At 45.7% G+C, this 17,397-nt stretch overlaps 2 protein-coding genes across 2 annotated transcripts in view; both read left to right on the top strand.

Moving 5' to 3' along the window:
- Positions 1–14,692, top strand: part of EIF4E (eukaryotic translation initiation factor 4E) — a 262,166-nt gene extending 247,474 nt beyond the window's left edge. Inside the window, exon 7 of the mRNA XM_086961961.1 lies at positions 13,349–14,692. Within this exon, the coding sequence (XP_086818087.1) occupies positions 13,349–13,463 (115 nt within the window). The 3' untranslated portion in view covers positions 13,464–14,692. The remainder of the gene's footprint in view (positions 1–13,348) is intronic.
- LOC147728074 (uncharacterized) overlaps positions 1–17,397 on the top strand; it is a 755,421-nt gene that overhangs the window by 322,789 nt on the left and 415,235 nt on the right. The gene's annotated exons all lie outside the window — the stretch shown is intronic.

Consider the following 17,397-nt stretch of genomic DNA (forward strand, 5'->3'; position numbering starts at 1 on the left):
ATTAAAGAAGCCAGACGCCCTACTACTAGAGCTTGCTATGCAGACAAATGGAAAAGATTTGTCATTTACTGCAATAACATAACTGACCCACTAGATGCTTTAATTCAGAATATTATTTGCTGCATCTAAAAAGATGTAATTTAGCATCCACATCCAAACGATTACATCTTGATGCCCTTGCCGCTGACCTGCAAAACAGACATTTGTCATTGTTTAGGATACCCGTTATCAAAGCATACATGGATGGCCTTAAAAGAATAATTAATTCCTCCCACAATACCACTCTCTCCGGTGTGGAATTTAAACATTGTCCTTACCAGGCTCATGGATCCTCTACACAAATGCAAACTGCAGTTCCTTACATGGAAAGTAGCTTTCCTGGTCAGTTTCACCTCTCTCAGGAGAGTAAGTGAGATCCAGGCTTTAACCATACAAGAACCATTCTTACAAATACATCGTAACAAGGTGTTTCTGAGAACAAATCCCAAATTCCTTCCCAAAGTAATCTCTGCTTTTCATCTTAGTCAATCTGTAGAGTTACCCGTTTTTTTCCCAACCCCAGATTCTCTTCACACACTTGATGTTAAAAGAGCTATACTTTATTACATTGACAGAACTTAACCTTTTAGAAAGACAAGCCAACTGTTTGTAGCTTTCTCTCCACCTCATAAAGGAAACCCAATCTCCAAAGCTGGAATTGCCAGGTGGATAGTCCAATGCATTCAAATATGCTACCAAAAGGCAAAATGCACATTACCCATTCCCCCTAGAGCACACGCAACACGCAAACTAGGGGCTACCATGGCATTCTTAGGGAACATTCCCTTAGATGACATTTGTAAGGCAGCAACATGGGCTACGCCACACACTGTCACCAAACACTATTGTGTAGATTTGCAGTCAAAATAACAGGCTTCTGTAGGCCAGGCAGTTCTTAAAATAATTTTTCAAACCAATGCAACAGATACAGGTGACCACCGCTAAGGGACTGCTATACAGTCCTTGCAAAAGTATGAATTTTGCAGCTCATATGCCTCGAACGGAAAATGCTCCTTACCAGTATGCCTCTGTTCTTGTCATGTATAGCTGCAGAACATCATACGCCCACCAGCCTCCCCTATCCTCTATCTGTTCCACTGCTATCTTACTTAAATACACTCACATGGACATCATTTCTGTTTCTACCAAACTCCATCATTTCCCAGCATGGCGAAAAACAATCTTCGGATGGAGTTGATGCCCATGCGCACTATCATCCAAGGGAGGAGTCACCTATCTTGTGACTAGAAAGACTTCTTCCAAGACAACAAGAAACTGCAATCATCTAAGCTCCACACCAGATGGCGATCTATGCAAAAGTATGATATTCTGCAGCTCTACATGCCAAGAACAGATGCATACTGGTAAGTAGCATTCTTCTTATGCCACTCACCTAGACCACATTCTACTAGGAAGAGAAGGGAGCAACCATGGCATTTGTAGGAACTATTGATGTAGCTGACATTGGCAAAGCAGCTACATGGTTAACACCGGACACCTTTATCAAACATTACTCTGTGAATTGTCACACCCATCAACAGGCTTGAGTTTGCGAAACAGTTTTAAGAATTCTGCTTCAGACCTCTGCATCATCCAACTGACATGCCAATATTTAGGGGAGTACTGCGTGTACAGCCTTTGTGTATTGTGTATCTTCAGGCACACAAGCTACAAACAGAATAGTTCACCTATCCGGTAAGCATTTGTTTGTAGCAAGTAGTGCTGTAGATTTATATGTACCCACACTCCTCCCTTGGGTCAGAGTCTGGTTTGCACAGGTCTGTAACATTAATTATGCACTTTAGCTTTACTCATCTTTGACATGGTTACCACTTTCTCGCTACTAACCACTCCATACTTACTGTGCAGAAAACCGTGGAATTGGTGCCCATGCACATTTCCTACTAAGGGAAAAATCACTGCTTACCTTTAGATTCTAAGGGACTTAACTGAAAAACAACTTGTAATGTCCAGCCCAACACTAGATGGCATGAGTATGTAGAGCATTTGAATACAGCACAAGCTACAAACTGATGCTAACAGGATATGTAACATACTCATTGTAATGCAGGAATGCTCTGCACCCTAGATGCTACAGTTGCATGCTGTAGGCAATAAAATGAGTAAGTCCATGTGGCTTAAGATTTCGACTCCAAGGCCTGCCAAACTCCTTGCCGTACTATGTCGACTGCAACACTACAGGTCCCGTTGATTCTGAAGCACCCGGGATCGTTCGCTGGGCCAATCCCAACATTTGGCTTTGCTCTCAAAATAGTCTAGTAAGTCCCACAAATACAAGTAGGCCTGAGAATGTGCAGAGATGTTCTGCCTTGCCGCTTCCAAAGTCTTCTGATGAGACGCAGTAGCTTCAGCAATTATGGCCCTACAAGTCAGAGTAGACTGACACCAGGTCTGCTTCGTGCTTTCCCGATTTTGGCAAAGTGACACCCGCACAGCTCAAAGTTTTCTGCAGCCATGCACGTCATATTTGGGCATCCCGGCCCATCTGGTGGGCCTTAGTGCCCCAGGGGAGGAGACCCTACTGGATCCAACCCGACGGGTTCTCTTTCGGCACCAGTCCGACCCCATGGATCACTTGCTGGATTCAGAGTGGAGCTTTTGGAGCGACTGAGACCTTAGACACCTGAACTAGTACCGGCGGCATCGGCCCCATCATTATTCCCTACTACGACACGGAGCCTGAGCGACGTCGACATATGCCAACCCTGCAGCCGACCAAGTCCTTGCTTCCAGAAGTGGTGCCAGTGCCTTATTTACTTGATGGGCCTGGAGAGGGAGAAAAATGGAAGGTTCTCCTGTTCCTTATGATTTCCATTTCCGTTAAGAACAGGACAACTAATATGATGAACTGGCGGTAGCCAGTGGGATAGAAACCTCACCCGACATTGGCACGGTCTCTCCTCCTACTGTGACTACGGAGGAGGGAGTTTCTCATGCGATAGTGGGGCATAGAGAAGCTAAGGTTATGGACCTTCATTTGTCCACAGTGGCGGTCAAGACCAACCTCTTGACAGGTGCTTCAGCCGGGAGATTCTCCTCTGAACTCCTCCCATTCAATGGACCCTTACAGATGGCCTACTTGGGGCTTGGTCCAAGCCCTGCACAGGGTGTCCTGTGCATAGGACAATTGCCTGCAGCTATTACACCGCCCCTAGATGCCAGTTTCCACACCCAGCACCCCACTCCGGAAAGCTTGGTGGTCCAAGCCTCCACATCCAGGATTAACCCTGGCATATTCCCTACCTCTCCACCTCATAGGGAATCCAAAAAGCTGGACACCTTCGGCAAGAGAATGTTCTCCTCTGCTAGCCTAGCACTGCGTTCAGTGAACAGTGTGTGCCTTTTGGGCCATTGGTCCCATACAACATGGGACTCTGTTGCACAAGTCCTGCCTATGGTCTGGGGAGAGACCCGAGACATACTCACCCATGCTATTGCTGACAGTCGAGATGCAGTGAAGGTCATCATAAGGTATAAGCTCAACGCCACACTGGGCAAAGCAATTTCACAGTCAGTGGCCTTGCAGCGCCATGCTTGGCATAGAACTGTGTTTTTTCAGGGGATGTTCAGTCTTCCCTCATGGACATGCCCTTCAATGGTTCTCACCTCTTTGGCGAGAAGACAGAGTCAGAGATGGAGTGCCTAAAGGACAGCAGAGCTACAGCCAGGTCTTTGGGCTTATCTATGGTCTCTTGCCAACCCCAGTCAACCTCAGACACTTTTGTGGCCATGGAAGGGATCTCCAGCTGGTCCCTTACCCTCCCAGCCATCACAGCCAACAAACGTATCCACCTTTTTGTGGCTGAGTCCGTTGGTCCCACAGACCGCATGGGTCCCACAGATAGCGCGCAACAGGTGACCAGCTGTCAAGTCAGTCCACCACTCACCCAGCAGCTGCTGCCTCCAAGTCTCATTAGTTTGTCCTCCTCCCATCATATGCACCCAGTGGGAGGCAGGATAAAACATCACATGCCCCACTGGCGGCCAGTGACATCAGACAGGCAATCCACATACGATCAGTTGACAGAGGACCATCTCTCCTTGCTCCGTCAAGAAGTGCAAGCTCTCTTGGCCATGGGAGTCACAGAGAAGGTGCCTGCATCAGAAGTAGGTCGTAGTTATTATTCCTGCTACTTTATTGTGCCAAAGGAGGACTGGGGAATTTGTCCTATCTTAGATCAGCGCCTTCACAAATTCTCCTTTAGGAAAGAAAAATTCAAAATACTCCCGCTTGCCCAAGTCCTGTCTGTCTTCAACCCAGTAGACTAGATAGTAACTTTGAACTTGCAGGATGCATATTTCCACATCCCCATTCTGCCGGCCCCACAGACGTTTGCCGCAGTTCATGGTGGTCCAAGAGCACTTTGTTTGCCTTGCTCCCTTTCTGCCTTACCACCGCCTCTCAGGTGCTCACAAAAGTGGTAGTGGTTGCAGGTCATCTGCGAAGTTTAGGGATTCCAGTATTCCCCTACCTCGACAACTGTCTGTTGGAGGTGGGCTCACCCCAGGCAGTCGTCTCCCAGCTTCAGACCACAACAAACTTCCTGTATTCACTGGGGTTCACTGTCAATATGCCGAAGTCTCCCCTGACTCCCTCTCAGATACTTTTTCATTGGAGCTGTTCTGGACACAGGTTTTTTTTTCAGGCCTATCCACCTGACTCCAGGTTATTTGGGCTATTATTCTGATGTTTCTGCCTCTATCCTGGATTTCTGGGAGACTAACTCTGAGGCTGTTGCGCCTCATGGCCTCCTGCATCTTGCTGGTTACTCATGCTTCTACAGACTCTGCAACGGGACCTGAGTGCCAGTGGGCACAGCATCAGGTGAATCTCTCCGACATGGTCCAGGTTTCGGAGGGGACTGCAAAAGATCTGTAGTTTTAGCTAACAACCACAATTGGTTCAGTGGCAGACTCTCCATATCCCACTGGAGCGGACTGTAGTGACAGATGTGTCGCTCCTGGCCTTGGGTGGCCATCTGGGAGAGATGGAGATCCGAGGACTCTGGTTTCCGGCCAGGTCAGAGCTCCACATCAACCTGTTGGTGCTCTGGGTGGTTTGCTTGGCACTGAAAGCCGTGCTCCTTTTTTTTTTATTTATTTTTTTACGTTATGTTGGCATACATGTACATTTCTGCATGACGTTCATTTAATAGTGCATTTTCACAGTTAGCGTTTCGTGTATTGGCAACACCTTATACTTCATAAGTACAAAGACAAAGGACATCCATATTGATCACATATCTAAGGGAGATCTTGTGAGTCACTGCTTGATTCCTGTTGACGCATATAATTAAGGAAAGGTTTCCAAATGTCACTTGGCCGAGATCTCGAAGGCATCAAGTCAAAGTAGCAAGACATCTAGCTATTCATGACAATAAGCAATGTCTGTTATCCAGTCTCTCGGTTTGGGCGCCATGGTGCCCCCCCCCCCCCCCCCCCCCCCCCTCCCCCTCAGCACATTGCGACTCTGCGTTTGGCGAGGAGTAATAGCAAGGCGGTGAGTCTGCGAGAGCTTTTGGGTATCTCTGCTACATGTCCCAGTAAGCCAGTTAGGGGGAGGGGACCAGCTGTAGTAGTATGATTACCCCTACCACTCTGAAGACCTCCACCCAGCACGCTGCTATTGCTGGGCACTGCCAGGCGAGTTGAATGAAATCTGCTACATCCGCATGGCCTTGTGTGCATTGAGAGTCTGGTGATAAGCCCATTCTGTGCAATAGCACTGGAGTGCAGTAGGTGGGGTGTAAAAAGTTGAAGTTAATAAGAAGCAGCCTGTAGTTCGAGGCTAGTCATTGGAGCTGACCGCAACAGAACGACCATTGTGTGTCTGTGAGTGGAAGAGCGAGGTGCTTTGCATACTTTGATTAGTGACGTGATTAGGCCTCTCGAGCTGGCATCTGTGTTACAGGCGAGGTGCTTTGCATACTTTGATTAGTGACCTGATGAGTTTCCGGGATGAAGTGGCGGTGTAGGTGTATTCTAGCACAGGAACGGTCGCCGGGGGTGCTGGGAATGTTGAGAAGAGCTCTCGGCACGTCCCTCGCAGTTGGTAGTATAGAATTGTCCAGCGGTGTGGTAGATGCTGTCGGTGGGTCACAAAAAAGATCACCGGGAAAGATCAGCAAAGGTGTACGTACATGCCAAGCCTGTCCTCTCGGCAGCAGGCGCACCCATCCTGTAGAGAGGGTATTAAGGGGTGTCTCCGTATTGGGACAGACTGGGCGTAAAGAAGAGGAACACCTGCGCGCCGCAGCAGCTCAATCCACGCCCATCTCATACACTGTGCGGTATCTATTTCGGAAACGGGCCTTCTGTATGGGAAAAACAGGGCTGTGGAGAGAGGCCAAGGTGAATCCGCGTCTATCTCTACTGCGGCATGTGGCTGAAATGGCGTGGGATATGTCCAGTAATGTAGGAAGTGTGCCTGGGCGCAAAGCGCGTATAACTGCAGATCTGGTGCGCCTAACCCTACCTGAAGCTATGGCCGGGTCAGCAATTCATATTTAATCCTGGGCTGCATTCCTACCTACACCAATGCGATGAGGTTTGACCTAAGACGTTTGAAGGCCTGTATGATGGGGTGGGAATGTTTGTGAATAGGTAAAGAAATTTTGGCAGAACCACCATCTTTGCAATGGCAATTCAGCCCGCTAAAGATAAAGGTAGCTTCATCCATTTAGGGATCCTCTCCTTAAACCATGCCATCGCTCTGCCAAAATTAGCTTGCCATAGCTCTGTCAAGTCTCTGCTGATATGTATTCCTAGATATTTAACTGGCCCTGTTGCCCACTGAAGAGAGTACACTACGGGAATGGGATTGTGGCTTCCGTTAGTGGAAATAGTATTGATTTGCTGCAGTTTATCTGGACTCCAATCAGGCCGCCAAAGCCAATAATTTCACGGATTAGAGGCAATAAGTTTTGTCCAGTTGAAATACGTAAAGTGTAAAGTCATCCACATATAGGACTACAGTGAGACTTTGTGTTGTGAATCCCACCCCTCAGTTCGCGTGATGTTGTTGAATGTGTGCAGCAGAGGCTCCATTGCAATAGCGAAAAGTAGAGGTGAGAGGGGGCACCCCTGTCGTGTGCCCCTACTGACCGGTAAAGGTTCTGATATCTGCCCATTTAACCGTATTTGGGGATGGGAAGTGTATATAGGAGACAGATTTGTGCAAGTAAGATGGAACCGAGGCTCATTCTAGCCAGGAGGGGGAACAGGAAGCCCCATTCTAATGTATCAAATGCTTTAGTTGCGTTGAGTGAGGCGGCCAATGCTATTGTGTGAGGGTGCAGGTAATGCATTACTGCAAGCACGGTCGGGAGGTTGTGTGAGGTAGAGCGGCCCTGTAAAAAACCGGACCGATCTGGCCAGATCATTATCGACAGCAATAGCTGTAATCTGTTCGCTAGTGCCTTTGCAAATATTTGATAAGTGTTGGGGGCCTGTAGGAGTCGCACTGCTCCGCAGGTTTAAAGCCTTCTCCCATTGATCAAGGGACGATTGATGCAGCTGTACTAGGAGAACACCACCCCCATGTGGTATAGCAACAAACGAGTGGTGGGGTTGAGGACCCTTTGTCAAGAGGCTCTGCGTCTCTGAACATGGCAGGAACTTCAGGGCATTTCCCTTGTTGTTCACTTCCTAGCAGGCTCACTGAACGCCAGAGTGGACAAACTCAGCCACAGATGCCTAGCGGATTGGGGGTGGCATCTCCATAGAGGACTAAAGTCTGATGAGGAACAAGCTTCTATGCACAACTCCTTTTCAGCTTCACTCCTGCCAAAAGGATTGAAGGCAAGTACCATGGGTTGTCCCACTGTCTGCAGACTTGGGAATCTGTCCCTTACACCTCTCTTTCCCTCTTGCTTGACCTGGGGACGAAGCAGACGGCGCTTCCCAGTAACACCAGGGCCGGTGTTTTTGATGGAACTATGACGAGACCTACTGGTCGGATACCATAACTGTTTTGTACTTATTGCGGAGCCCAAGCAACATTGGCCTATGCTCGGTTGAGCTGTCTTATGCAGCTACAGAGGAGTATGGAGCTGGTTCACCCCGCAGCCGTCACCTACCCAGCAAGACATCTGACCTTGTTTTCCTCGACCCCCCCTGTTGTGTTTCCTTCCCTCCCCAACCTCCTCCCTCCATGATTCTTTGACTGCCTCCCCTTTTCCAGCCCTGTGTGGAGCTGTGGAATCTGCTACCTTGATTTGATTTTGTATATCCCGCCACTTTGGGATAATTGCTATCTGCGTCTGTGGGTCCTCCATCTTGGCGATTTTGACCTAGCGCCTGTTTGTCCTTTTCCTCTAGCATATACCCCTGCCCCCTTTGGCCTTCGACACCCCTCCCCTCGTATACTGTCCTTCACTTTGACTGCCTTGACTGCTTTGTTCCCCCTGTTGTACCTTTCCCCCTTGCCGGTCTGCCTGACTATATCTGCATTCCTTACCTGTTTATCATTCCCCCTCTACCTTACCTTCCTTTCCCCATAAGACATGCGTCTTGGCTATTCTACGCGCTAATTCCTCATATTATTGTGTGATCATGTTTTTTTGTTTTCTCCTGTGTCTTTACTTGGCTCCTGTAATTGATGTCATTATGTAACCTGCTGATCCTCTTGTAAAGCGCTCCGATACCTCTGGGTCTAGCCAGCGCTATATAAAACTGCAAATAAATAAATTTCCATCCAGAGGTGGTGCAAGGTCTCTTTCGGCAGTGAGGAGAAGGCTGGTTAAATCTGTTGGCCACAGTCGAACACTCTGTGTCAAGCAATTTTACATGCTGTAGTTTCCAAACTGACTCTCGCTCGGAGATGCTTTTCATATCAAGTGGAGCTCTGACCACCTGTATGCTTTTCCACCTTTACCACTTCTGGCCATAGTCCTCAACAAGATCAGGAACGACTGTGCCCAAGTCATCCTTGTGGCTTCGGATTGGGCATTGACGTCTAGTATCTCGAGCTGTTGAGCATGACTATCAGTCCTCCAGTCAGGCTGGCTCTCAGAGAGGATCTTCTGTTGCAGCAACTAGGAAGGGTTCTGCACCTGACCATGCACACTCCTCTCTTTCATAAATTGGCTAAAGAAATCAGGCACTTTGATTTGAGAACCCTTAAGACTTTAACCTTACTGGTTTCGCCATTTACATGATGTTCAAATTTTGATGTAAGAAAAGTATGAAATAGTTCATAACTGCTGTTCATGGAGACCAGGTCACCAGGACTGAAGAGTTCAAAACATATGAACAGTTGGACTTCTACTGTGGTCTTAAATAATGAAGCAATTGATTTTTCAGTTTAATTGTACGTTTTAATTAACTGAACAATGTTATTCATTCAGCTAAGGAACAAGACTGTGGTATGCTTTCGATACAAAGGAAGAATAAGTACGTTTTCTGCCTCATCATTTGCTAGGGTCACCATCGGAAGCTAGCAGAACAGTTAAGATTAAGAAATGTAAGATTATCCTACATTTCCCAGCTGTCTCCAGAAGAGCAGGAGTCGTCGTCTCAAGGTCGATCATATGGAGTAGCAAAAATGTGGGATGCAACACTGTGTAGGGGTCTACCGTCCAGCATGCTGCTATTTCTAAACAATGTCTGCTTCTGCTACAGCTGCAACCTTGCTTGTACTGCTGCACCGGTCATGATTTAGATATATCCCTTCCTAGTTTGTGCATACATTACTCGTTTACAACGTAGGAGGCAAATTAAGGCCAGCATCTTTTGGAAGGAAGGATATGCAATGTAAAAATAAATGTCAAATTAGAAGTACAATTTCGGGTTTGACCTAGAACATGAAGAAAAAAGGTTTACTGGCACTGCTAGCATTTTTGCCTTGGATAAATCCTATCTGATCCGCATGAATGAAGTTCACTACTTCACCATCACATGAGAATTAGCCTACGTGAAACCTTGGAACAGGCAAACAATGAAAGGAATACTTTGCACATGAGCACTATACTTGTCTTCCTTATTGACCTTAGCAATAAGCCTTTAGAAAGTGTTTAATTAAACAAAGCAAGGCACTTTGAAGGTGTCTGTTTTACTAGGGTACCGTGGTATTCTCATTACTAGCACAAAAAGGGAAAATGGTAGAAAAATATTGGCTGATCCCAGAAACTATGCCCACGATCTTCTTAAGGTAACTGAGTTTACCTCTTCACTGTACAGCAACAGAACAATAAGTCCTGAAGTCATATCAATTGAAAAAAAACCTTTTATAACCTCCTATGATCTGTGCCTCCCTTCCCACAGCAGAATACTCTAAATTTCCTATTTCATTTCGCCCACCGAAATCCCTCCCCCCACATGGACGCATAGCCCCAACCTAACAATTGTCTATTCTAACTTCCTCCATTTTCCTCCATGGCCCATTTACAAAACGAATTTAGCTGGCGAAGACCCCAAAAGTGTAACTTCAATGCTCAACAAGGCAGAAATATGGCAGCATAAAACTGACTGCCTCATGTGAGAAAGTACCTCTTTTGACATGGTTAGCCCCCACAATCTGCCTCGTATTGAGGGGGTTTCGATTGTAGTGCAAAGTCCCTGTTAACCAGGCCCAGTGTGCCAATGCTTCTTCCCCAAAAACAAATCCACAATTGGTACTTCTGTCCCATTTATGTCCATAGCAAGTAGTACCCTGTATACCTAGGGCCTGGAGGCTTAAGAGGGTCCTCGGGGACCCCTCACTAGGACCATGCCACTGCCCTTGCAGCTTGTATGCCCCTGTGAGGGGGAAAACTACAAAGTCGACATGGAACCCTGTCTGGGTGCCATGCCAGCCAGCACTGCCTGAAGGTATAGGTAAGTCACGCCTCTTCCAGGCCTTACAGCCGTAAGGCAGGGTGCACTATACCACAGGCGAGGGCATATCTGCATGAGTAGATATGCCCCTATAATACTTCATTCAGTTCTTAAATATTGTAAGTGCCAGGGAAACCGAAAGGAGTACGTGGGCTGGAAACTCAACAACTCGAAGTCCCCAGCACCATGATTGCTTCACTGAAACCAGGAGTGCTTGGTACCAAACAACTCCTTGTAATAAATCCACACTGATGCCAGTGTGAGATTTATTAAACCATGTTCTCAGAGGGCACCTCCGAGGCTGGCGCCCCTTGAAAACCTACCAACCCTGATCTGGTCACTGACTGGCTTTAGGCAGCCTGCCACACACAGACCCGTTGCTGGACCCCTGGGTGGAGCACTTCTGTTATCTGGGACCAGAAACAATGCACATCCTGGGCAGAGGTGTCGCACCTCCTCCCCCAGGATAGGCCCAGTGCTCAATGGGGAAGATTCAAAGTCCTTCTGCCTTTGTAATGCGACCCCCCCCCCCTCATCCTCTGCTGCTGGCAGGAGATGGCAGCACCCGCTTACCCTCACCCCCCTCCCACTTTGGGTGAGAAAACGTAGGAAGGCTAGGAGGTGTGCCCACATTTGTCAACTCCACCCCTCAGGTGGAGGAGGCCAAGTTAAGCACACTTTTCAGTCCCATCAATCTTGAAGTTGTGGGGACTCTTCCAAACAGGGCTAGGTCTATGCCCCCTCTCACAGGAGGGTTGGATAATAGCAGGTGTAATCACCCCAGGTAAAATGGCCATTAGCCTTACCTGCTACTACCCTAAAACTCCCCCTAAATGTAGTTTTTAGGTGGCTCCCACGGACATGAAAACTAGTTACCTGTGACCTAAGATCAAAAGAATAAGATGCCGTGCATCGAAGCCTGAAGGCGACAAGTGACTTGTCCCAAGCCCTACCTGCCTGTCTCCAGCTTCCAAGACCCTCCCCTGCAGTCAGCGACTTCCAGAAACCAGAGGAAGACTGCTTGAACTTTGAAAAAGACCAGAAATCCTGAGGACAGTGGTCTGTCCCTAAGAAATCAACACAAATGACTCCGATGCCCTGCTGATCGTGAGTTCTACCCATTCTGCACCCGACACCTCCAGCCCATGTCAAGGTGGACCACTAACTCAGAACAGTTTCCTCCGCGATCCTGACATAGAGTCCAGTGTTGGCTGACCCCTCCTGGCCTCCACGCTGCTGCCTACAGCCTGAGTCAAGAGTCTCCCCCTGACAGTGACTGGCTCCGGTAAGAAGACTCTGACGTCTAAAGGCACCCCTGCACCCGAAGCCCTTGGGCCTTGATGAGCTGACGCGATGGTGCCCCTAAGACTCCCTACATCTCTTCTTCCCTCTGCTGTCGGTCTCCCTCCTGCAACCTCCGATGCGATGCCTACTACCTGTTTGTCAAAAACAAAGTCTCCATTGAGAAGCATTGGGCGGCCAATGCTGATTTGCACCCTGCACCAGGGAGCTCCTCTGCCTCTGGTGATGTATGTTTGGTGCTGCTTTGTGGCCATCCCCTGTGCTGGTCCTAACCTCCAAAGCTTGGCCCCTGCAACTGATTTACCTACCTAAAAGCAGTGTGGCTTCGAGCACCCCTATATTTCTATTGAAACTGATTGGGCTGATTTTGACCTCTACATCCATCGCCCTCTGTGCTGCTGATTGTGCAGTTTTGGTACTCACTGACCCTTGCCCCTTGTTGATCTTTGGTCCCGAAGACTGGAACTGTAAGTTGTGTACTTAGCTGTATAACCGCATTATTGTTTTCCTCTATAGGATAACATTAAATTGTTCAGAAATTACTGTTGATTTTTGAAAGTAAAAAGTATTTTTATTAATAAACTTACTTGCATTACTGCGAAGATCTTGGTCTTAAAATAAAACGTGAACAAAGCTTATTTTTTTAAATTGGTGTGGATCTCCTTTTTGAGTCTTGTCCATTATTGATCAACGTTGTGCAATAACGGTCTTACACTCCTCTGTATTAGGCCTAAGACTGCTTGCATACATTACCACTAGTCGAGCACTTTGGGTTTTACCTTGAGCCTTTTACACATTTGGGGAACCCCGGGACTCTATGCACAGTATGACCACCTAGTGACATACCTTATACTGAGCTAGCTTCCTACACCTCACGTGTGGGTTCAAGAGGTACTATGTTTGTTGTAGTCATATACTCTTCTCCAGAGTGTACCCATGACGTCTCAGTGAAGCTCTCATCTTCAGCCAGGAATCCTAGATTCATTCTGGAGTAAAAAAAAAAAAAGCCTGAATGAGCTGCTATGTAAGACCTTTAATTTTAGCAGTTACAGATTTAAATTAGAATTTTTTTTTTATTTTGTAACACATATGACTTGCTTGCATAGCTGTCAATTTCTTTGTTCCTTGTGTTTCTGAATTTAGGGTTTGTTTTTTGTCTCCCATTTCTTAGGAGGGTTTACAAGGAAAGATTAGGACTTGCTCCAAAGATGGTTCTTGGTTATCAGTCCCATGCAGACACAGCTACAAAGAGCGGCTCCACCACTAAGAATAGGTTTGTTGTTTGAGAAGACACCATCCAAGTGTTCTTTCATAGGAGACTGCGTCAAGCAATCGAGATTTGGGAGCTGAACCAAAGCCTCTTCAAAAGCAGAGTGGACTGCATTTAAATTTGATTTCCATCTAAATGTTGCTAAGATTTGTGACAAGTCTTTTTCGCATTTGTCTCGTACTTCTGTGTTCAGAATTCATTTGCCCCCCCTTTGGTAGAATAACCATTTTCCAATCAAAACATTTCAGCACTAGACCACCTTCTGCCCTCCCAGGATCCTTGGCCATGGTAATGGTCTGGCGAGAATCGTACATAGCTTTCGCAGACCATGTATTTATCCAAACTATTCAGAAAAGAAATTGCATTTCCATCCCCCACAAGAACATGGCAAATGTTGTGCATTTCCATTGTATGAAGTAGTATATTTTGCTGATTTCGTAGGCGGAGGATTAAAATGCATTTAAACTTTTCTAGCGATTCATGTTTTTTGTTTTTACTTATAACAGCATTGTTTTTGCTGTAATCTGTGCTGATGTTGGCTGCTAGGTTTAATTTATTTGTTTCCCTTTTGATAAACATTAGTGATACTGATTTGTGTTTTTTTTTTATTTTAAAGAAAACTCTTGTAACATTGGTGAAGGATCTGGGAATAACATAAAGGGTTAAATAAACATTTTATTTTGTGCGTTACCTAGTAATTTTTCTTTTTTTGTAAACTTACAACAAAGCTTTGCTACAAGTTTATGCATTTGAGTAAAATCAGTGATCTGTTTTTCCGTGTGATTCCTTAAACATTTGATTTTTGTTAATGTAACAAAACATTCCTTACTAGAAATAGTATGTTTTTGTATCTTATGCCGTATTTTAACACATTGTATTACTTAGAATATAATTTGCTTTGGTTAAAAGATGGCTGAAGTAGAGAAGCAGTCCAATTCATATTAAGACAGTGTATAAAACTGTAAATAAAATGTGTACAGTGAATTGTCTTTTAGACAACTAGAATTGTCGTTTTATTTCTCTAGCCTCAAACAGGTATTTGTAATTTCTGTGGTAAAGGGAGTCTCTATGCGGACTTCTTTCCACTTTTTAAATAGGCATTCTAGTTTTAAGTTTGAACAATTCAGTTAACTTCAATAATTTTAAAACTGTCCAGTATAAAGACATGTAGAATTAATTTAAGAACTTTAATGTTTTGCTTCTGTAGCTAGTTTAAATTCTTAGAAGTAAATAGTGTTATCAGTACTCATCTGGGTTTCGTTGTTTTTTTCACTGTCCTATGCAGAGGCTGTACATTGATTGTATAGTGTTGTTGCCACTCATTGATATTCCTGCATGCTTGGAATAAATACACAAAACTAAAGTCAGTTCTATTTAAGAAAAAAAAAAAGAAAAGAAAAAATTGAGCAGTTATGGAATTCGAAGATGTAAAAATATGCCTTTTTTATTTATTTAAATGCCTGCAGCTATTACCTGCAGTATATGTATACGTTTATTCCACAAGACTGAGTACTACATTTTATGTGATTTGCCAAATTATTGCCAAATTATAAAGTTTGTTACATATATTTGCACTATTGTGGTGAAAACATTGACTCCTTTCGCTCTGTTTTGAAAAATCGTCATGTCGAAGTATGCAACTGCCTATTTATAGATTTAGTTGAACAAATCCTGGTATTCACTGCTCCGCTCCAGGTTTAGTAGATAACCTTTTCGGTATTTATGGAGTGATCCCAATGTCTAACTTAAACCTGGGTTTGAAATCTTTTATTCAATATTCTGCTATGATTTAAGCATCACAACTGGTTTGCACAAAAGGCTGCTCCACGTATTTGTTTTGGGTCCTATTCCTTGTGTAGTTTGGATAAAAACCTTGTCTTGCAGTTCATGATCCCATATGTACTTTTCCAATGGTTCTGAAAATTGTCTGGATGCTAATCTCTCAGTAGTATGTGCTGCAAAATATATTCAAATTATCATTGTTTAGTTGGCAATGTCTCCATATGTCTATTTAATGTTTCCTAGGGTGTTCTAACCAGTGACAAAGATGGGGTCTAGGTGTAAGGAAAAATGTAAGAAATTCCGATCTGTTTTTTACTTTTTCACCAAAACTGTTCTCTAGTTTGATTCTGCAGTTTAGTTTCATTTGTGCTAATTGCAAAGCAGAGTTTATACGCCTATACAGAGCATATTTGGTTCATGCTCATTAACTCCGCAGAAGTATTTGGGCTTAGAATCGGTGTGATTAAAACCTGCAATTATTTAGCGACCAACTCCATCAATGAAAGTCTTAGCTTACTGCCTGTAATAATTTCATGGGACTTAAATCGGCTTGTAAATTATATGGTGTGCAAAAAAAAGGCAACTGGATGTTACAGTAGCTCTTCTTAATGAAATCAGAGGGCTTCGGATTTTATCTACAATAAGTTGAACACTTTCTGGATGAATGACTCATGTTCGAGGCATATGAGCTGAAGAATTCATACTTGTGCATAGATTGCCATCTGGTGTTGGGCTTGGATGGTTGCATCTTATTGTCTTGAAAGAAGTCTTTTGTAGTCATGATAGGTGACTCCTCCCTTGGACGATAGTGCGCATGGGCATCGACTCCATCCTCAGATTGTTTTTTTCCGCCATCGGGTTCGGATGTGACTTGCTGCGCTCCGGTTCGATACAGTGTTCCAAACCTCTTTCAACGCGCAACTTATCACTCTCAACGGTATTGTTTCGTTTGCGTGCCTATTGACGCGCACACTCCCAAATCCTTGATTCCGGTCGTCGACGCGGGCCGCTGGGCCTATCGGCGCTACTCGGGCTTACGACTAGTGGAAAGGACTCCATTTAAAAAAATGCCCCCAGCGTGGAGCTAGATTTCCACACAGTAACCTTCACAAGGTCTGCAACCTTTGTCTATCACCAGAGCACATAGAAAAGGATTGCCAAACCTGCGCCTCTTTTCAATCCAAGAAAACCATCTGTGATCGCCGGGCTCGACGACACGTTATGGCGCAACAGGCTGCACTGGTGCCAGAAAACATTTTCGATGAAGGCCCAACGTTCCAGAGGCAAAGGATTCGGAAGAGCTTGAGATAGTCTCTGAAGCGGACAACGTCGACTCCGATGACCACATCACTCCAGGGCAACAAGTGAGTACAAATGTCCCTGCCCCACCCGAAAAACTGAAGGCTCCGGTCAAAACTTCTCAAGGCCTTAGTCGAGCCTGAAAGAAAGTTTCAGAAGCCTCGCCTCCGGGCCCAGCACCGAAAACAAAAGAAAAGCCTTCCGGCTGCTCGGGACCGAGCAAGCCACAGATCGGTACCCAAAAAACATTTTGGTACCGAAATCGGGGATACACAACTCCATTAAGTCCAAAAAGGCCTTGATGCCGATCCCTTAGGCAACGAAACACCATAAGGCCATGGAACCGGAAAAACACCAAAAATCTTCAGGTCCGAAGAAAAGTTCAGAGACTGCTCCGACTTTCGGGCTAAAGGAGCACAAAGCTCCTCCTACAGCTATAGAGACCAAATGTTCGAGGCATGTGGGCTGCTGAATTCATATCTGTGCATAGATTGCCGCCTAGTGTTGGGTCCGGATGATTGCACATTGTTGTCCTGGAAGAGTCTTCGAAGTATCACGAGATAGGTGGCTCCTCCCCTGGACTACAGTGCGCATGGGCATCCTCTCCATCCTCAGATTGTTTATTTCCGCCATTGGGTTCGGATGTACTTTCTCGACTCCAGTTCGGAAACTTTGTATTAACTCTTTACTAAGGCCAAAAGGCCTTCGGGGCGTTGGTATTGTCTCGTTCGGTGCCTGTTTCTTCTCCAGTTCTTCGAACCGGACGTCGAAAGCAGTTTTTCACTTTCGACACCAAAGGCCCAAACTACGACGACTATGGATCGGAGCCCGTTCAAACGATGCGCCGTCTGCAATTCGAAATACCCCCA

Source organism: Lissotriton vulgaris, chromosome 3_1 (genome assembly GCF_964263255.1).
Source record: "Lissotriton vulgaris chromosome 3_1, aLisVul1.2, whole genome shotgun sequence".
Lineage (NCBI taxonomy): Eukaryota > Metazoa > Chordata > Amphibia > Caudata > Salamandridae > Lissotriton > Lissotriton vulgaris.